Source organism: Myotis myotis, unplaced genomic scaffold (genome assembly GCF_014108235.1).
Source record: "Myotis myotis isolate mMyoMyo1 unplaced genomic scaffold, mMyoMyo1.p scaffold_m19_p_4, whole genome shotgun sequence".
Classification (NCBI taxonomy): domain Eukaryota; kingdom Metazoa; phylum Chordata; class Mammalia; order Chiroptera; family Vespertilionidae; genus Myotis; species Myotis myotis.
In genome coordinates this window covers 9,088,284-9,109,392 of record NW_023416346.1, presented here as the reverse complement: position 1 = coordinate 9,109,392, position 21,109 = coordinate 9,088,284, and the positions used below count along the sequence as shown (strand labels likewise).

At 38.0% G+C, this 21,109-nt stretch overlaps 1 protein-coding gene across 18 annotated transcripts in view; it reads left to right on the top strand.

Moving 5' to 3' along the window:
* The window catches only part of HUWE1 (HECT, UBA and WWE domain containing E3 ubiquitin protein ligase 1), a 149,094-nt gene that overhangs the window by 71,678 nt on the left and 56,307 nt on the right, over positions 1 to 21,109 (top strand). For 17 of the 18 annotated variants that reach the window (XM_036304909.1, XM_036304917.1, XM_036304911.1 and 14 more), the window contains 11 exons: positions 792 to 883; positions 1,620 to 1,831; positions 7,617 to 7,674; positions 8,920 to 9,096; positions 12,232 to 12,477; positions 13,626 to 13,759; positions 14,509 to 14,603; positions 17,038 to 17,229; positions 19,492 to 19,708; positions 20,051 to 20,173; positions 20,785 to 21,022. In XM_036304909.1, coding sequence (XP_036160802.1) covers positions 792 to 883; positions 1,620 to 1,831; positions 7,617 to 7,674; positions 8,920 to 9,096; positions 12,232 to 12,477; positions 13,626 to 13,759; positions 14,509 to 14,603; positions 17,038 to 17,229; positions 19,492 to 19,708; positions 20,051 to 20,173; positions 20,785 to 21,022 — 1,784 coding nt within the window. The remainder of the gene's footprint in view (positions 1 to 791; positions 884 to 1,619; positions 1,832 to 7,616; positions 7,675 to 8,919; positions 9,097 to 12,231; positions 12,478 to 13,625; positions 13,760 to 14,508; positions 14,604 to 17,037; positions 17,230 to 19,491; positions 19,709 to 20,050; positions 20,174 to 20,784; positions 21,023 to 21,109) is intronic. The other variant, XM_036304913.1, reaches the window with a different exon arrangement.

The following is a 21,109-nucleotide window of genomic DNA, read 5'->3' as shown; positions in this document are numbered from 1 at the left end:
GTAGATTTCTAGGTCCACCATCTAGTCTGTAGTAAGAGGACATATGGAGTCCCAAGGTGTTGATCTTGGTAATCTGTTCTGATATTCAAGTCCCTAAGATCGTCATAAAGAGTTTTCTTTCTCAGTGTATTTGAAACCAGGTCATTAAAGAATAGAAAGAAGGTAAGGCTCCACAAAGCATCCAGTTTTTAAAAATGTGCTTTATGCTTCCAGTTACCACTGTAGTATTCTAGCTGCTATCATTCTTTTTTTTTTTTTTAATCCTCACCTGAGGATATTTTTTCCATTGATTTCTACAGAGAGTGGAAAGGAGAGAGGAGGGAGAGAGAGAGAAGCATGAGGGAGACACATTGATTAGGTTGCCTCCTGCATGCCTTCCAGGGGAACCTGTAACCAAGGTACATGCCCTTCGGTCCACTGGCTGACACTCTAACCACTGACCCAAACTGGCCAGGGCATAGCTGCTATCATTCTTTACCGGGGCAGCCAGAGGGTTAATGGTTATGCTCCTTTTCTCTCTCTTTACTCTGCAGTAGTAGTTCAGACCTTGGCAGATTGCCAGGGTAGAATATGGCATACATGGGCACTTTAAAATATGTTTACTGGACTGACAGTGATTCCTTCCTCCTCCCCAGTGATTTGGTTGCCAAGGTTTGTGTGAATTCATTCGAGAAATCATGACATTAGAAAATTACAGCAAAACTCATTTTCTTCTTTGCTCCTTATATTGGCACAAAAATTAGGTCAAGCTCTATTTTCTTCAGTCTAACAGTTCACTTTTTGCTTTTAAGGGGATACTGCATCCAACCTGGGGAGTGCTGTTGATGAGCTTATGAGACATCAGCCCACCCTCAAAACGGATGCAACAACTGCCATCATTAAGGTGAGAAGTGACCATGGGCATGAGACAGCATTGAGGGGATAACTTTTAGAAAAAGGCTTGGCCTGCTGGAGATCGTTTGGACTCTTAGACTGTGCCTATAAGAAAGAGGGTTGTGTCTGCCTCATTTTCTTCATGTCCCTTGGTTGGTCGTTTGCCCATTCCCCCCATAAAAAAAGTCACTTAATATTGCTTTCTAATACAGGGTGGGACAAAAGTAGATTTACAGTACCCAAAACATTCTTGTATTATTATTTATTATTATTATATTGTTTTCCATACAAACAACTGTAAACCTATTTTTCCTCCCTCCTGTATAGGAGATGAGCAAGTTGCTAAGGCCTAGCTTCTGTTTGTAAAAGCATATTACTCTTCCTAATCTTTGTTTCTTCCTTTTTTCCTCCCCCCCACCCCCCCCCATTTATGAGTCCTGCCAGTTCCCTGTCAGGATTGTTGAGACTAGTATATGAGTTCTGGTGCTTAGTAAATTAGGACATGCACTCAGATCAGTCAGTCACTTAACAGCCATGTGATGCTGAACAGGTTATTTAACTTCACAGAACTTCCCTAGTTTATAAAATGGGCTTAACGGCGACATTTCAGGAATGGTGCATAACATGCATATAATGTTTTGGCACTTCTTTGGCACATAGCACATAGGAAAATGGTCCCAAAATTGCTAGTTACCTCCTACATTCCTTAATTACTAATAAATAATCTTATTTCCTGTACCTTTCAGTTACTTGAAGAAATCTGTAACCTTGGGAGAGACCCTAAATACATCTGTCAGAAGCCATCAATCCAGAAGGCAGATGGCAGTGCCACTGCTCCTCCCCCAAGGTCTAATCATGCTGCAGAAGAGGCCTCTAGTGAGGATGAGGAAGAAGAGGAAGTACAGGCCATGCAGAGCTTTAATTCTGCCCAACAGAATGAAACTGAGCCTAATCAGCAGTGAGTGTTTGCAAGACAGGTTCACTAGCCATGTGATCTTGGGCATGTCTTTTTCATCTGTAAAAGTGAGGGAGTTTGATTAGATGATTTTAAGGTTCTTCTGGCCCTAAGAGTCTATAGGTTTTTTTTCCCTTTGACTCTTGTGTGTCATTTGTGGTTTGATATTTACTTTTATTGGTTATCTTAGCAAGCTTTTTTTTTTTTTCCTTCGCCTGAGGATATTTTTATTGATTTTAGAGAGAGAGAAAGGGAAAGAGAGAGATTGAAACATTGATGCGAGAGAGAAGTATCAATGTGTTGCCTCCTGTACATGCCCTGACTGGGAATTGAACCTGCAGCCTTTTGGTGTATGTGACAACACTCCAACCAACTGAGCACCCAGCCAGGACCAAAAAACTATCTTTCTTAAAAGCCGTTCATAAAGTTGAATCAGAATTCAGTATATCTTGTTGGTGGGCTTTCCACAGAGGTCTTATTTTATTTTTGTTGATTAGGCATTTTATATCATTGACTGTTTGATTGTTTCCATAAGTGAGCACAAATGGAACACATTGCATTTTTGAAGCTTGTCTCCTAAAAAGTCCTTAAGAGTTACAGGGATTTTTTTGCTGGTTGGATTTTGTTTTTGTTTTATTACTGTATGCTTATTACAGATAAATCAGAAGGCTTTGGAATGTACTATATGCTTTATCCAGGCACAGTAGTTTTTTCTTTTTATTTATTTGAGGTATGTTTAACATCAAAATTGTCTATCTGGATGGTATCCAGGCACAGTAGTTTTTTCTTTTTATTTATTTGAGGTATGTTTAACATCAAAATTGTCTATCTGGATGGTAAGATGTCGGTGGGCTTAAAGACTGCTGGCTGGTAGTAGATAGTCTACCTGACTATTGAAGCTACAATTTAATCGCCTTCCTTTTTTTTTTTTTTTCTTGCTTAAAGTATTACAAAGGGTATTACATATGTGTCCTCTCCTCCCCCCACCCCCCCGCCCTTGACAATCCCCTTAATCGCCTTCTTGCTAAAAGTGAGTGTGGTCCCTCTGGACCAGGGTTCCTCAAACTACGGCCCGCGGGCCACATGCAAATACAAATATTGTATTTGTTCCCGTTTTGTTTTTTTACTTCAAAATAAGATATGTGCAGTGTGCATAGGAATTTGTTCATCTTTTTTAAACTATAGTCCGGCCCTCCAACGGTCTGAGGGACAGTGAACTGGCCCCCTGTTTAAAAAGTTTGAGGACCCCTGCGTCTGGACAGTCATGCATTCGTTCATTTAATAGTGCTCTTTTGGTGTATAGACTAGTAGTCCTGAGAAAAGCATGAGCATTTTAGGCATGGATATGAATGGGTTTGAGCTTGGGCTTAAGAGATGACTATGGTGGAGTAGACAGCAGGAGCAAAGGTTTAGACTCAAACCAGTGGGCCCTATGGGAACTCTAGGAAGGATTGAGCCTATTGGTACGAGGTTTTTTTGTTTGTTTGTTTTGGGGCTTTTTTTGGAAGAGAGGCATTAACTACTAAGTACATTGCCTTCTTGAGTAGATATCTTAACTTGTCTGAGTAGGCATCATTCTAGCAGCATCGTCTGTTTTGTTTAAAGTGTTTCTGGAAAGAGGGGGATACCCTAAAAGAAAGCAGGACTGTTTGCAAAATAGTCAGAATCTTAGTGCTTCCTTACCATTCCCTCGACTGTCAGCCAGCTTGCTGGGGTAGGGTTTTCTTTCCTTGCTACAAACAAGGGAAAGATTTGTTAAACATGGGGGGGGGGGGCTCGTACTAGTTTTGAGTCAAGCTGTGTACATTCATCTGCACGCAACTTTTCTACCTGGATATTTTACAGATATCTTAGATCTAACATACCCAGATTTCAAATTGTTATGGTATATTAACATTTTCTCAAGCCCTCCATGTCTTCACTCTCCATAATTTTCTTGGGATATCATGTGTCACTGTGTTCTATCCATATTTATCCCCAATCCCCAAATTATCTTAATCTCCTTTTGCATCTACCAAATTCTGCAGGGCCAGCTCAAATGTCTCATTCTTAAAGGTGCTTTTCCTTTTACCTCCAAATAGAAAGTTGGTCTTGTGTGTTCGTTTAACAGTTTTGTTAAAATTATTCATATATTCTAATGGTTTCACCCCACTAACCTGTATGCTCCTTCACGGCAGGGACAATATCTCACTCAACAATATATCCCAATCACTTTGTATATAGTAATTAGTCAATAAACATTTAATTAGTGGGTTGATGAAATGAATCAAGAACATTAGAATAATGATCTTCCTGAGTCTTAAATGCTAAGAGAGCTGGCCCTAATGTAACATGAATGAAAATTAAGAGATAGAAAAATTCTAGACCCACAGCATTAATACCCTACCATAGTGTTAGTTGTGTATAGCTTATAAGATGCAAAGGACTCTGGTAGTTGCTGTTCCATGATATCGAGATTTTTCTATACTCAGTATGGTCTGGGTGTTCGTCACAACCTCATTCACATAACATACCTAAGAGTCTCGCAAATGTTGATACATGTATACTTTTCTACTTATGCCACTTTGAGAAGCTTCAATTGGGTCACTATGTGAATTATTAGGGCTGGAAGGAAAAGCAAGATGCTGTCTAGTAAACTTGCCCTCTGTTTTGAATGCTGCAGTATATCAAAGGGTTATGCCAGGCAGCTGTTACGGTAGGAGTTGCTATATACTTTCTGCCAATATAGGAAGAGGCTTAGAAAAATTTGCAGTGTATGCTACCCCCCTCTCCCAAAGTCTTGTTCATACGTGCCCCAAATCACAAAATTCTTCAGTTGGACTCCCAAACAAATTTCTGTCTCCCATGCCCTAGTCTCTTTTCCAATGCCTTAAATGAACGAGTAAAATTTCCAGTATTTTTTATCAAGGTATAATTTCTATACAGTAAACACAGATTTTAAGTTTTTTTTATTTCCCCACCCTAACATGAGACAATTAATCTTATTCCTGTCATCATAGAGTAAGTTTGCCTATACTAGGACATCATGTAAATAAATAAATGGAGTATTAATGTGTATCATCTGATCTGTGTAGTTTCTTGTACCTGTTTTCTATTGCTCAATGTGTTTTTGAGATTCTGTCAGCATCCATTTTGTTGTTGAGTAGTAGTCTATGGTATGAATATACTACAAGGTTTATTCTCCTGTTGACTTATGAGTTTCCTTCTTTTTCCAGGCTAAGACCGTGTTCTTGTTCCTTATTTTTTTCCAAAATCTGCAGCTAGTATTTGAAAACGATATTTGTATTTGATCTTGAGACATGGTTTTCTGCTAGAGATTTGGGATAAGGAAACTTAGGCACTACAGTCTCCCCCACATACATGGAGTTTTGCTCTACATTTGGCGGCATTCATCAAATACTTGTCTTTTGGCCTCTTCTACCTTCTAAACTGATATTGCTGGGAGTGAATATAGTTACCAGTACGTAACCAGGGGTTTTAATTGGGGCAATATGGTGAGGGGTTTTGGTGGTCAATTTCATTTACTTTGCCTAACTTAACCTAAGCCTATCCTGAACAGCTTAAAAGATACCGGTTATATCAGGGGTGGGCAAACTTTTTGACTCGAGGGCCACAATGGGCTCTTAAACTGGACCGGAGGGCCGGAACAAAAGCATGGATGGAGTGTTTGTGTGAACTGATATAAATTCAAAGTAAACATCATTACATAAAAGGGTACGGTCTTTTTTTTCAATAGTTTTATTCATTTCAAACGGGCCGAATCCGGCCCGCGGGCCGTAGTTTGCCCACGGCTGGGTTATATAAATCCATGTGATCTTGGGAACTTGAATAGCAGCTTGTCTGTACTTTAAAGGCAGCGAATGCAAAGGGGTTGTTCCCTGAATCATGGCAGGGCTTCTTTGCCAGAGGCAGCTATGTTTCCTTAAGAGCTGGAAGAGACCTGGTTTCTCCCACCCACCCCTCAAAAAAACCCATGAGTTCTGTTGTGTTATATATTATACACTATACTGTGACACTCAATTGTAATCCTCCTTTACTTCTGATTAAGGACTTCAGCACCATAAATATACATGTAAAACTGACCAGAGTAAAATTGAGCTCGGGAATGTGTGCCTATTTTGGGGGGAGGGGGAAACAGGAAGTTTTTAATTTTATAATTAAGATAAATTGTTACGTTCATCTTGGGAATGCAGTCTTTTATTGGAGTCAACGTTTTGTACGAGGTTAAGATTATAATCACTTTTCTTAAAACCAGTTGGTAGGGGAATTTCTACTGAAGAGAGCTGATCATTTTTACTATTCCTATATGACATCCTGAACCTGGAAGCCAAAAGATGAGGGTAGGAAGAAAAGTGATTTCTGAATAGGTTTGTTTCTGGAGTTGGATTAAGAGCATCTATTTGTTTGTTTTCTCTCTTGTTCTCCTCTCCAACTTCCATTTAGTAAATGAAGGAAGTATCTGGATCCCATTTCATGGTATTGCTTTGGCTCTTTGCTGTTATATTTGGCTTTGGCAAAGGGACGGGTGTCTCAATAGGCTAGAGCCATACCTGTGTCGCTTACCTGTAGAGATGGATCTCTGGGTTCTTGCCAAGGAAGTGCAACCCAGCTTGGTGTAAGTAGCATGGGATGCTACAGTGTTTCCCCAAGCAGAACTTTATAGTTAAGGAAAGGTTTACAATTTCTCATGGAATCATTTCATTCCTGGCTGTTGGATTCTCCCTTTGTACAAAATTCCTTCCCAAATTCTTCACTGAGCCTGTTTACAACATCCTACCCAAACCCTAACTCTGGATATCTCATCCGTGGAGCAATTTCTGATGCCTTTCCACTCTTTACCTAGTTTATATTTTGCTGTCAAATGTCTTTGTGCCTGGCAAACATTTGTTCACATTTTATCTTACTCAGAGATGAGAACTATTAGCTTCTTACCAACTTTTCTTGCCTTCTCTCTCCCACTACCTCTCCCTTCTTCTATCTCTGCCTTTTCCCCAATAATCTGTTCCAGAGGCCTATCGACAAAGTGCTCTTTATTTGACTCAAGTTTTATCCCTGCCTATGGTTTATCTTTGAGGTAGATTTTATTTCATGTCAATATACTTTGTGGATTTCCCCCCTCTGTTTATTTCTTACAAATGCCAAGATATAGACATTGCGCTAAAGGCAGCATTTTCTGTGGCTATGGCATTAGTGCAGCCTTTTCATCTGCAGTGCAGCATTGAAGCATCTGAAGCAAAAGAATTGATCACAATTTTTGGAGAGTTCAGAAACTATTGTGACAAAAGCACAGGTTGTTAGAGAAGGAAGCCTTGGGTGTTGTCTTCATCTTTAACCAGCTTTGATCTGAATGGTTTGTCAATGTAAGCATGAAATTTTGAGCAAAATTAAATTCTATTTCCTGTTCTCTTATAATTTCAAACCTGATGCAAGGACATGGTAAGATGTTTATGAGTTTGTTTCTTTGTCTATCTTTTTTCTTCAAGTAAATGTTTAAGTAGTCCTTTAATTGAACTTGCTTAACATAGGGTAATTTCTTTTGACATATGTACAAATGCTGAATTTGTGAAGGCTTGGTTTTTCTTTTCTTGGTTTTTCTCAATCTAGATATGGCTAGGAAAGCTAGCTGCAGAGTTGATTTCAGCTCTTTTCCCCCTATGCTGTATATATACTAAAGGCTATAAGTCTTTAGAAAAGGGCCTAGAATTTCATGCTGTTTCTCTTTCCTCACTTTGTTCTCTTGCACTGTATCATGAATTTCTGTGTAACTCACTCTTTTCTCCCTTAACAGGGTTGTTGGTACAGAGGAACGTATTCCTATTCCCCTCATGGATTACATCCTTAATGTGGTAAGATTCATGGTAGGGGAAAATAAGTAAAGGTTTGTTATTTTCTGGAAAATGTGCGGGGTTACCAAATAGTCCGGAGATTTCTGTGTTTTTATTTTTTTTAATATATATTTTATTGATTTTTTACAGAGAGGAAGGGAGAGAGAGAGAGAGAGTTAGAAACATCGATGAGAGAGAAACATCGATCAGCTGCCTCCTGCACATCTCCCACTGGGGATGTGCCCGCAACCCAGGTACATGCCCTTGACCGGAATTGAACCCGGGACCCTTCAGTTCGCAGGCCGACGCTCTATCCACTGGGCCAAACCGGTTTCGGCTCTGTGTTTTTATTTTAACAGGGGCCCTTAAAATGCAGAGAAGTGGGAAAAGGTGTGCAAACCTTGTTCTGTGAGACTGGTTGTCTAAAATTTGGCCAACACTCTCTTTCTTTCTCTTTTTTTTTTAATATTCCCGATTTTCTGTTGTTTGCTGCCATTCCCTGTAGGAATCCAAACAGGAAGAGTGGGATTTGTTAAGCCAATTCAGTATTATGTTCTTTGAATGTGTCCGCATATATTTTTTCTTGTTACTTGCCATTTTTCGCATTCACTTCTCTTTTTTTAAAAAAATTAATGTGGCCTTTTCTTGTAACTTCCTGTGTCTCACAGGAAAAAGTGAAGTGTTTGAATTTTCCCAGAATTGTTTCCCTGTAAGGGGAAGCCTACTTAACATTTGTTCTAGCCCATTAAGCACTTCCAAGGCTTCCAGAGATGGTTTGTTTTGTGCCTATGTATTTGTTGCCCACATTTTACTTTCTTACCCTTAAAGAATGCTTTATTTGGTCTGAATCAGAGTTCTAGGTTTACTTTGCATTATGAGCACATTTGAGGAAAACTATTAATGATGTTTGCTTGCAGGGGAGAGGCAACATATTATCATTGCAAAGAGCACAAAATGAGGAAATTAAGAGACCAGACTTGATTCTGCCACTAGTTCATGGTGTGGCCCTGAGCAAGTCATTTAACCTCTCTGTGCTCTCAAATTACATGACTTTATGTGTGGCTGAAAAAGTAGCTTGGGAAGAAGTTGCAATTATTCCTTATTTTTCTGGATGCTTAGTGTCCATATATATCTATCCCTGTTTACCTGAGGTTTTGGTATTCTAGAAAATACTGATTTCTTGACTACAAGGCTACCCTGTCCTTACTCCAAGCTGGCCTTTTAAGTGTCAGGCTCTAACTCTTTTTTAAATTTTTTATTACTTAGATGAAATTTGTGGAATCTATTCTGAGCAACAATACAACAGATGACCACTGCCAGGAATTTGTGAATCAGAAAGGACTCTTGCCTTTGGTTACCATTTTGGGTCTTCCCAATCTGCCCATTGACTTTCCCACATCTGCAGCCTGTCAGGCTGTTGCAGGTGTCTGCAAATCCATATTGGTAAGAAGCATCTGGCCGAATATTTTCATTTCTTTTTAGAAGTCTGTTCCAATACTTCTATCTGTGTGTCTCTACTGTGGTTTTCCTTTACTTTTCAACTAAAAAGTAATGATGAAATCTGAGTCATATACTACAGGTGAATTTTGTGACTGATAAATGGTGTGCCACATTTTTTCTCATTGAAAAGTTGAAGTGTTTATTCTTTGTTCCTGAGTTCGGTCAGTATATAGCTCTAACATTTCAGTTCACTGGAAGGGACTATCTCCAAGAAAGCTTTGGAGCTGGGTTTTATTAGCATCATCTTTTGTCATGAATGCTTTTAACACTATCTGGTGTAGCCGGTAGTTTATTTCAAATTTTGCCAAAATGTGAAGTTTCTTTATTTTAAAAGTGGTAAAATACATGTAACATGATATTTATCACTTAAACCATTTTTAAGTGTATAGTTCAGTAGTATAGTAGTATAGTTCATTCATATTATTGTGCAACCCATCTCCAGAAGTCCCTTCATCTTGAACAACTGAAATTCTATACCCATTAAATAACTCCTCATCCCCCTCTCCCTCCCAGCCCCTGGTTAACCACCATTCTGCTTTCTATCTCTATGACTTTGACTGTTCTAGGTACCTCATGTAAAATGCACTTCATAAGGTACTTGTCTTTCTGTGGCTGGCTTATTTTGCTTAGCATAATGTCTTTATGATTCATCCACGTTGTTGCATATGTCCTAATTTCCTTCTTTTTTAAGGCTGGATTTACTCCATTCTATGTTTAAACCAGATTTTGTTTATAAACATTTGGGGTGCTTCCATGCCTTGGCTATTATTATGAATTAGTGCTGCTGTGAACATGGGTGTGTGAATATTTCAAGCCTCTGCTTTTGTGTGTGGTGAGAACACGTGAGGTCTACTCTTAGCAAATTTGTTGAATAGAATACATTATTAACTATGGTCACCATGGTATACATTAATCCCCAGCAGTTATTCATCTAGTAACTGAAAGTTTGTATCCTTTGACCAATATCTCCACATTTCTCTCCAGCCCCTGACAACCATCATTCTATTCCCTGGTTCTATGAATTTGACTTCTTAAATTCCACCTGCTTTCAGTTCTTTTGGTCATATATCCACAAGTGGTAGTGCTGAATCATATAGTAGTACTGGTTTTAATTTGGGGGGGACGACTACCATACTGTTTTCCACAGCACTTTCACATTTCAGCCAGCAATGCACAAGGATTCTGATTTCTCTACATCCTCACCAACACTTACTATTTTCTGTTTTTGTTTTTTTTATAGTAGCCAACCCAGTGAGTGTGAATTGAGATCTTGTGGTTTTGATTTGGTTCTCCCTGATTAATTATGTTGAGCATCTTTTCATGTGCTTATTGGTATTTGAGTATCTTCTTTGGAGAACTATCTGTTCAGGCCCTTTGTACATTTTTCTTTGGGTTGTTTTTTGTTATTGAGTTATAGTTCTCTATATATTTTGGATATTAGTCCCTTATCAGATAAATGATTTGCAAATATTTTTTCCCATTCCATGGGTTACCTGTTCACTTCATTGATAGTTTGGTTTAGTTTTCATTTTGAAGAAGTCCAGGTTCTTGTGTTTGTTTTTTACTTGTGCTTTTCGTGTCATAGCTAAGACATCATTGCCAAATCCAGTGTTGTGCAGCTATGCTACAGCTTCTTGTGTTTTACAGTTTTAGCTCTTATATTTAGATCATTGATCTATTTTGAGTTTTGTTTTGTTTTTATATGGTATCAGGTAAGGTCCAACTTCATTCTTTAGCTAACACTGTTGAAAAGACTGTCCTTTCCCTATAGCACCCTTGTCAAAAGTCATTTGACCATATATGAGAGGGTTTATTTGGGTGCTTTCTATTCTATTTCATTAGCCTTGATGTCTGTCTTTATGTTAGTACCACACTTTTTTTGTTGTTGATCCTCACCCGAGGATATTTTTCCAGTAAATTTTAGAGGGAGGGGGAGAGACAGAGAGAAATATCGATTGGTTGCCTCCCACACGAGCCCCGACCAGGGCTGGGGATCAACCCTGCAACCGAGGTACGTGCCCTTGACCAGAATCAAACCCAGGACCCTTCAGTCCATGGGCCAACGTTCTATCCACTGAGCCAAACTGGCTAGGACAGTACCACACTTTTTATTTCTATAGCTTTGTGGTTTTAATTTTGGAAATCAGGTAGTGTGAGACCTCCAACTTTGTTCTTTTTCAAGACATTTATATCTCATTCGGTCCCTTAAGATTGTTATATGAATTTAAAGAGAGATTTTTATATTTCTGTAAAAAGAAAATCTAAAAAACCACCATTGGGATTTTTATAGGGATTACATTAAATCTATGAAGCTCTTTTATTAGCTGGGTGAACCATAACAACTAATTTCTGCTAAAAATCAGAAATCCAGTTGCTTATGAACTTGGAAAGATCCATAATTGTGACATGTCTTCATTTAATGTTTTATTTTGCTTTACTTTTTGTGAATATTTAATTGTTATTTCATACTAAGAGGGGAAAGGGCTGATCCATCTTTATCCCACTTCTAAGATACTATGTGGGAACAGATAGGTCTATTTAAAGCTGTAGGAAAGGCACATAAGTTCTTATATTTGAATGACAAGTAATAGTATTTTGCTATCAGATTTTTTTGAAGACTCAGAGATTGCAAGGGCCATATAATCCATGAGTTGTCTCATAAAACAAACAAACCGACTAGCTTATGCCTATCCTAGAATAGTCTCTCTTATTGTGGGAAGGAAAGAACATTTATAATAGTGGTTCACTTCCATGCTTTGGAACTTTGCCTAACTTTGCTCCCTGTTGAACAAAATTTGGAATTCATCTTATAGCATGGAGACCTGGCTATGAGAATATCCCAATTTATTGGCTTACCACATTTGAAAGCCAATGTGGTAAAAAAAGTAATGTGTTGCTCTAGACAGGGAGGTGTTGAGGTGGGTTAGAGCTACATTCATGTTTTGACTCCACCATTTACCAAGAGACCATGGCCAAGTCTGAAACTGTGACACTTATCTTCCACTTCTATTGTGACTATGAAAGACATGATGCATGTGAAGTTCACTGTACATGTTTTAATCCTTTTTCTTGTTTCAGACACTGTCACATGAACCCAAAGTCCTTCAGGAGGGTCTCCTTCAGTTGGACTCCATCCTCTCCTCTTTGGAGCCCTTACACCGCCCAATTGAATCTCCTGGGGGCTCAGTGCTGCTGCGAGAACTGGCTTGTGCTGGCAATGTCGCCGATGCTACCCTCTCAGCTCAGGCCACACCTCTACTGCATGCACTCACTGCTGCCCACGCCTACATCATGATGTTTGTTCATACTTGCAGAGTTGGACAGGTAAGAATTATCTTAGGGGTGAACATGTTGGTTTAAAGCCAGTGAAATACCTAGGGTGTCCATATGACATCTTACTGTGCTTAGCAGTTATACGTAGGCTGGCTAATGAAAGAACGGTTTTAGGGTAAGATTTATTCTTTCCCATGGGTGACTTAGATTTATGCTTCAAGTTGCTGTCTAGTTTCACTTTCCCTAAGTGTTTTTTTTTCATTAGAAGTTGAGTGACCACGTATTTTGTTTTGTGAACTGGACCTTTTTAAGCGTAAAAGGGGTTGGTATAAATAACAGATATGTAGCATTCCTACAGGCCGACTGGAATGTATAGTTAATCTTTGAAGCAGGCAAGCCTCATCTGGCCTATTACTTCCTAATCTTTCTACAAATGCATGAGGCTTAATAATGGGATGCCAAGAAGGAAGTTTGACCACAGAACATTTAAGTCAATGTAAATTAACAGATTACATTGAAGATTTACATTAAAGATTTCTTAAATATCAAACCCTATGCCTACAGTCCATGTGAGGTTCCTCTTGTGATTCCAGAAAAGTGAGTTTATTTTTGTGTGCTCACAGTTTTACTATCTTTATTCCTCAAGTAATCGATTCTAAAGATTAATGGTATAATATTTTAGCAGCCCTGTTTTATGCTATTGAGCAAGAGTATATTCATTGAGTCAAATAAAATGAAAAGCAGTTATAAACTCTTTAGAAATCATTAGACTGCATACCAAAGCATAGGGATCTATTTTTATAATTTTTCTTAATTAAATAAATTAAATTAATCTAAATATTTATTGAAATAAATAATGGAAATAGCATGCCCCCACCACCGAAGAAATTAGAAAGCTGTCAATGAATCTACAAAACTGTTTCTTTGATTTAGAAAAATAAGGTTGCCTATGACTTCTGTCTTTCACTTTACAAAAAGCAATGAGAAGGGATGTTAGAGTCAGATTATAAATATTGTCGAAGAATACCTTATGGAACTGTGATCTTAAATGTGGAAACTTTCTTGAAAAAGACAACTGTGAAAATAACACAGAAGGGAAAATAGAATCCTTCATCCTTTTTAAACAGCTAAAAGTTGATTTTGAATATAATTATTCAGAGAGCATTCCAAAGATCATCTTCTTTTTACTTTGGTTGCAGAGTGAAATTCGTTCCATCTCCGTAAACCAGTGGGGCTCTCAGTTGGGTCTGAGTGTTCTGAGCAAGCTGAGCCAGCTATACTGTTCCCTGGTGTGGGAAAGCACTGTCCTCCTCTCCCTGTGTACCCCAAACAGGTAAGGGATTGGTCATCTCTCTTATTTCTTTCCTAACAGAAAAACTAAGCTCAGTGAGCCTGGAGTATTGGTCTTTAGTCAGGGATAGAAGTGTATAGGAAAGAGTTCAGAGGCTTCTTTGTCTGTCTTAGTCCGTTCTGGGTGCTATAACAAAATACCACAGACTGGGTACTTATAAACAGCAGAAATTTATTGCTCAGTGTTCTGGAGGCTGGAAGTCTGAGATCATGGGGCCAGCATGATTGGGTGAGGGCCCCCTTCCAGGACACAGACTACTTGTTGTATCCTCACATGGCAAAAGGGACTAAAGACACTAGTCCCATTTGTGAAGGTTCCACCCTCATGACTTAAGCACCTCCCAAAGGCCTTTCCTACTAATACCATCACATCGAGCATTAGGATTTCAGTATACAAAGTTGGGGGGGGGGCACAAACATTCAATTTGTAACATTGTCCTTCTCACTTACCAGCTTAGGGACTTGCTTAAAAATCATCTTGTGTATCTGATTTATGGTGAGTCAACATAGTGGGTGTTTAAAATTTGGCCTGTTGTTAACAACCAGATTGAAAAAGTGGAGTTGGAAACCTCGTTGAGTGCTACTTCAGGAATTTGATCATTGAAGGTGTTCTATTAGGTCAACTTAACCTGCTATAGGAAGGGATAGTGTCAGCTAAGCAGGTTAGAGACCAAGCATAACATAAGAGATGAACTATCCAAGTTTTTTGCCTTTCTATTTCTCTTGTTGCAGCCTACCATCTGGGTGTGAATTTGGCCAGGCGGACATGCAGAAGCTGGTTCCAAAGGATGAGAAGGCAGGTACGACCCAGGGCGGAAAAAGAGCAGGTAACTCCAAGAAACTAAAATCTCAGCCATTCTTTTAAGTTCTGTCTGTCTTTACAGGTCGGTTGTGAAGGTTTAGTTTAACATTCTAACATCTATAATTCTCAATTTTTTTCCTTTCATTGATTTTTTAAAATATGTTTTTATTGATTTTTTTTTTTTTTAGAAAGAAAGGGGAAGGGAGAGGGAGAGAGAAACACCTGTCAGCTGCCACCTACATGCCCCCTACCAGGTAGGGACTGAGCACACAATCCAGGCATGTGACCTGACCAGGAATCCAGCCTGTGACCTTTTGGTGCAAGGGACAATGCTCATCCAACTGAGCCACACCCATCAGGGCCTTTTCATTGATTTTTAATTATTTAAAAATTTAGCTTTTTATCCATTTTTTAATAAAAAAATATACACACAGTGGTAAAAATTTAAAGATGTAGTAGAAAGAAGAATCACCCATATTTGTATCACACACAAAAAAACAATATTTAAAAGTGTCTTTCTAATCTTTTCCCCTGAGGATATATTTTATTAACATAGTTATAGTTGTCTTAGATAGAATATTTTACAGATGTCTTTTCACTTAAAACATTAAGTGCCATGTAAAGGTACAATGAATTAATCATTCCCTGTTAAGTTTCTAATGTACTATTTTGAAAATGAACATCTTTGTATGTAGTGTTATGCAACTCTAAGATTAATTCCTAGAAATGACCCTATCAAAGGGTTTGATGGTACTTGAATTTTTGTATTTGCTTGTTTTTCAGAAGCTTAATATGCTAAATAATTTTTAAGTGGCTGTGGAACACTAAAAGCACACTGTCCAATATGGTAGCCTCTAACTATGTGTGACTGTTGAATAATTTAATGTAGCTAGTACAACTAAAAAATTAAATATTTTTCTTACTTCTTCATTCTCCCCCACCCTCCTTCCTGTCTCTCCCTCTCTTTTTTTTTCTTTTCTCTTGTTAAGGGGAAGGTATTACGGGTTGAAATGTGTTTCCCCTTCCACCCCCCACAAGCTCCTCAGAATATGACCTTATTTGGAAATAAGGTTGTTTCAGATATAGTTAATTTGAGGTCTTAGGTTGGGTGGAGAAAACTGAATTTTTAATTTTTATTAATTTAAATGTAACAGCTGTTACCCTGTTCACTAGTTGGACGACTTTTAAGTATGTTTGGAACAACTTGGGTATGTAAATCTTTTTTTGTTTCAACTAAATTGTATCAAATATAAACACAGATCAATTATTATGAAGTATAAAATAGATACCTTTTTAAAATATTTAGCATTGAATGTAGATTCTTGAGAATTTACATTTGATTACATGTTGAAAGAACAATTTATTATCTTGGATTAAACAGTATATTAAAAATTATACGTGTTTCTTTTTACATTTTAATCTGCATAGTAGAAAATTTAAGATATATATAACTCACATTATATTTCTACTAAACAGTGCTAATTTAGAAAATAGCTTTTATGTTATAGCACAATACAAATTCCAAATTTCATTAAGCAGAAATGATGCACAGTTTTCTGACCCTAATGTAACAAACCACTTTAAAAGTAATAAAAGCCACTTTTTTAGAAAGTTTTTTTTCTCCTATATTCTGCATCAGGGAGGAAATCCCTTTGATAAACTATTAAGATAATTTTATGTATAAAAACCTACCAGATAGCTTTAAAATTTATTGAAATTACTAAAAGTGTAAATAAAGAAAGCAGACATAACTTATGAGACAAATAAGGACTGATATGACAGTATGGGAGAGGTTACAGAATTAATAAAATATATACACATCTCTGACAAGGTTAATTTTAGAGAAAATGAACCAAACCAACAATTAGAATATCAAAATACATCAAATTTAACTGAAGGAAAAGAACTGAGGACAAAATTAAATTCATTGTCAAAGAATTACCTTCTCTAATCCAGATTTTTTTTCCCCAGCAGTGTCTTTCACACATTAGACAAAGATGACTCAATTTGCACATAGTTTTTCCAGAAAATTTGGTGGGGTGTTTTATAACGTTTGCCTAAAGCCAATTCTTACATCTAAGAGCACGCACACACAAAAAAAAGAGGCATATCTCACATTTATGTACAAAAATCTTAAATAATAGGGTTTATATTTCTACAGTGGTGTAGTCTATGATGTCTGCTTTGAGTTTACTAATAAGCTATAGAATTCTAGCAGGGCATGCTCCTTGACAGTATAAGGGCACCATGCACATTGTAGGCTGCCTAAGTGGTACCCCCGGATCATGCAGTGCCTGCAATCAAGCGTATCAATCAGTACAGTTTGGGATTATTTTGTTTTGTTTTGTTTTTCTTTTCAGATATAGGAAGATTCTTTTCAGGTTTGGGACTCTTCAGAACAAGGAACCAGGTAAATGCTGGTTTACCATGGTCTTACTGATTTTCTCTTATGTCTATAGATGGGGAGCAGGATGCCACAGCTGGAAGTATGGATGCTTCTACCCAAGGCTTGTTGGAAGGCATTGGGCTTGATGGTGACACCTTGGCTCCTATGGAGACAGATGAACCTACTACTTCAGACTCTAAGGGCAAATCTAAAATCACGCCTGCCATGGCTGCCAGAATTAAGCAAATCAAGCCTTTATTGTCAGGTGAGTGATTCTTTTTTCTACTCCCTTTTCTGGCTTTCAGAGCCTTAACTAGTTCTCAAAAAATTGAGTTGGTATGGCTGGCTGTATTGTTCCCATTAAGGAAGTTTAAAACTTTGGTGGCTCGCCCGGGCCGATGTTCCTCAGTGCATTGGCCCATGCATCAAAGGGTCGCTGGTTCTATCCCAGTCCCTGGTCTGCCCTGGTCAGGGTGCATGTGGGAGGCAACCAATCCATGTGTCTCTCTCACATCAGTGTTTCTCTCTCCCACTCTCCCAATCTGTAAAAATCAATGGAAAAAATATCATCGGGTGAGGATTACAAAGGAAAAAACTTCGGTGGCTTGTTTTTAGGTATACTTTATTGAGTGTCGACTATGTGATAGACTCTGTATTTATTGTTAGGAATACAAAGATAAGAGAATCACTTCCTAAAAACCCTCTACCCTTTCCCTATCTATAATTCCTTTCCTGCTATTCATTCTTCAACTGCAAATGGCTTCTGCTTCCACCAATTCCATTGAAATGTCTTACCAAGATACCTACAACCTCCTTAATGCTAAGTTTCTTGAATTTGTTTCAATCCCCTTGTCACTTCCCTACAGCATGATAGTTGACCTACCATGAAATGCTCTATTCTTGAAATGCTCTATTCTCGACTTTTGTGGTATAAAACTACTACTTTCCAGTTACCTGTCTTGCTATTCCACCCAGTCTCTTTCTCTGTCCCTTAAACATAGCAAGTGACATAGTTAATTTATTTGTATTTTAGTAAATTCACTTTGACAACTTTGGAGATCACATTAACATGATACAAGACCACATTAAAGATGTACACTAATCTGTCTCTACCATTTTTGCCTTTTGATGTAATATCAATGTTTGGAAGATGTTTTTTTCTGTTCCTCAGTATTTGCCAGTTTCTGCCACCTGAATGTAGAGGAAAGTGAAGGTGTTAACTTTAGACTCTAAGGGCAAATCTGGGAATCGAAAGTCTGTCCCAAAGCAAGCAGTAAACAGCCTTTGGCGTTTCCATTTGCTATCTTAAAACCTTGAAAGTTCTAATTTTGCTTAATTCTTTTGTTTTAATTTGAAAGTCTACCACTAACCCAAATTGAAGGAAAATCGACCTAGAGGATGGCTCATGTTAACCTCCCCTATCTTTGTTAGACCTCTTGGACTATGACCTTAGAACATTTTGAGGTTTCTGTGTGGGTCCACCTCATACTTTTGATGTCAATTTCTTTGTGGTTGCTGATATTGCTGACTACCTTTGAGCCACTTTGGAACAACTGAGGGCGGTGGTGATAAAGCACAAACTTAAGTTTGGGTGCATTAGATTTTCAGAATCTGGGCATATTCAATCTCTAGCCAGGCAATGCAAGTGTTCAAGTACAGAGAAATACTTTAAGAAAAGCAAGTTAACACAAAAATATAATATGCTTAGACATATCTTCTTTTTCTATGCATTTCCTTTTACATTTGGATTGTACTTCTTTCGTTCAACCATATATACCAGCAATTCTCAGCCTTTTTCATCTTGTGGCACACATAAACTAATTACTAAAATTCTGCAGCACACCCAAAAATATATTTTTTGCCAATCTGACTTTAAAAATTGGTATAATTTTGATTCATTCACACTGATGGCTATTATTGTGTTGGCTGTTGTCACTTTTTTATTTGACAATCTAAGGGAAACGAGGTCAGTGCCCCTGACTAAATAGGTATTTTATGTTTTAAAAATTTTTGTGACACATGGCATACTGTTTGAAAATTGCTGACATATACCAAAAACATTTCCCCAAAATGAAAACCTGAAATACTTATAATCTACCTAACCTTATGAAAGCCACTTACAATTGTTTATGCTTTTCCTAGCTGTCTTTTTCCCTTTGGGGATTATAAGTGACTTCATAACCCAGTAAATCTGTTATTTACTTCAGTAGTTCTTATTGCTGTTACTCTCTGCAAAGTTGGTTTCAATTTATACTTCCTCTAACAGTCTGAATACTTGTTTGACTTTCACATTTGTTATATATCGAGTGCCAAGACACGTCTCTGTCTCCTGCCTTTAAAAGAGGCATTTATTCCCTATGGAACTTCCCTTTTGGATTATGATGTGTAGAGACAAATCCAGGTGTTTCCTAGGTGTTGGGTGTGAGGAAGTGGTCAGTCATAAAAATGTATTAATGGTAATGTGTCTGTTATAAATGAAACTAATTCTGAGAATACTGTCAGCCTTATTCTAACTTTTGGATTCCAGCCTCTTCCAGATTAGGCCGAGCACTTGCTGAGCTGTTTGGACTCCTTGTTAAACTTTGTGTGGGGTCTCCTGTCCGCCAGAGAAGGAGCCATCATGCTGCCAGCACTACCACAGCACCGACACCCGCTGCTCGATCAACAGCCTCAGCCCTCACTAAGCTCCTCACAAAAGGCTTATCTTGGCAGCCTCCACCATATACACCGACTCCCCGCTTCAGGTGAGATTCTGCTTAAGAGACAGAATCAAACTGACTTGGTGGTCTCTTACTCTAGCTGTGTTATGTAAATACAGTTTAGAGAACCTGTTTTGGTTCTACTTAGTCTAGAATACAGAGATTTTTAAAGCATTTATAATCAAACTGCATTTCAATAACCTTGTATGTTTAGTAGGTAGGAGCCTTCTTAGAAACTTAAGAAATTTTAATAAGCAGACTAATCACCCACCTGCATTGCAGTCAGATGAGTGCAATGTTAAATTTTACTCTTGGCTTCTGCATGAATTTCCCATTGTGTTAGTGTCTGCCTCAGAGAATGTTAAATATGTTTTTTCCCTCTTTCAGGCTAACATTCTTCATCTGTTCAGTTGGTTTTACATCCCCAATGCTGTTTGATGAGAGGAAGTATCCCTACCATCTCATGCTGCAGAAATTTCTCTGCTCTGGAGGCCACAATGCTCTTTTTGAGTAAGGATCAACTTTTTAAGCCACCTATCTTGTGACAGTGGGATACATAGAGACACCCATTGGTTGTACCCTTTCACATTTTGGGCACTAGCCATTATTTATTTCCATCTTTCTTGGAAGGTGTAGAATTCAGCCTTTCTGGAGGTGTTTGTAAGGGTCTCTGCTTTTCCTCATTGGTTTTCCAATGTCTGGTACATATTTTTCTAATAGGCTTGTCTTTTTCTGTTGTTTCTCAATATGATCATTTTTCTGCTTCTCAGTCAAAATTTTAAGCTAAGTTTCACTTTTTGTTTATTTTGGCTTTAAAAACTAATGCTAGAAGTGGTAATCATTTTGCAATATATATATGTGAATATATATATGTGTGTCAAATCATGACATTGTACACCTTAAATTTACATATGTTGTATGTTAATAATATCTCAAAGCTAGAACAAAGACCAATAAAAGGTAAATCTAATAAATGTTGGACAGATTGGAAGCAGTGGCTCCAAGGGGAGGGACATGTAGTGCCAATATAAGGACTGGGAACCTATCAAATGTCCTTTTTACCACTACCCCATCTAAAATACTAATGTTCTCTCTCCTTATTTTCTCTTATTTGAATTTAGAACTTTCAACTGGGCTCTGTCAATGGGTGGCAAAGTTCCTGTTGCTGAAGGATTGGAGCATTCAGACTTACCTGATGGCACAGGAGAATTCCTAGATGCTTGGCTTATGTTGGTGGAGAAGATGGTGAATCCTACCACGGTGCTTGAATCTCCACATTCACTGCCTGCCAAATTGCCTGGAAGTGTCCAGAACTTTCCACAATTCAGTGCCCTCCGTTTCCTTGTGGTAACTCAGAAAGTGAGTATTCAGCATTCTAAAACCAAGAGGAATTTCTCATGCTGACTAGGTAGCTCCTACTCTGATTTGTGCTCCTTGATTAAATAA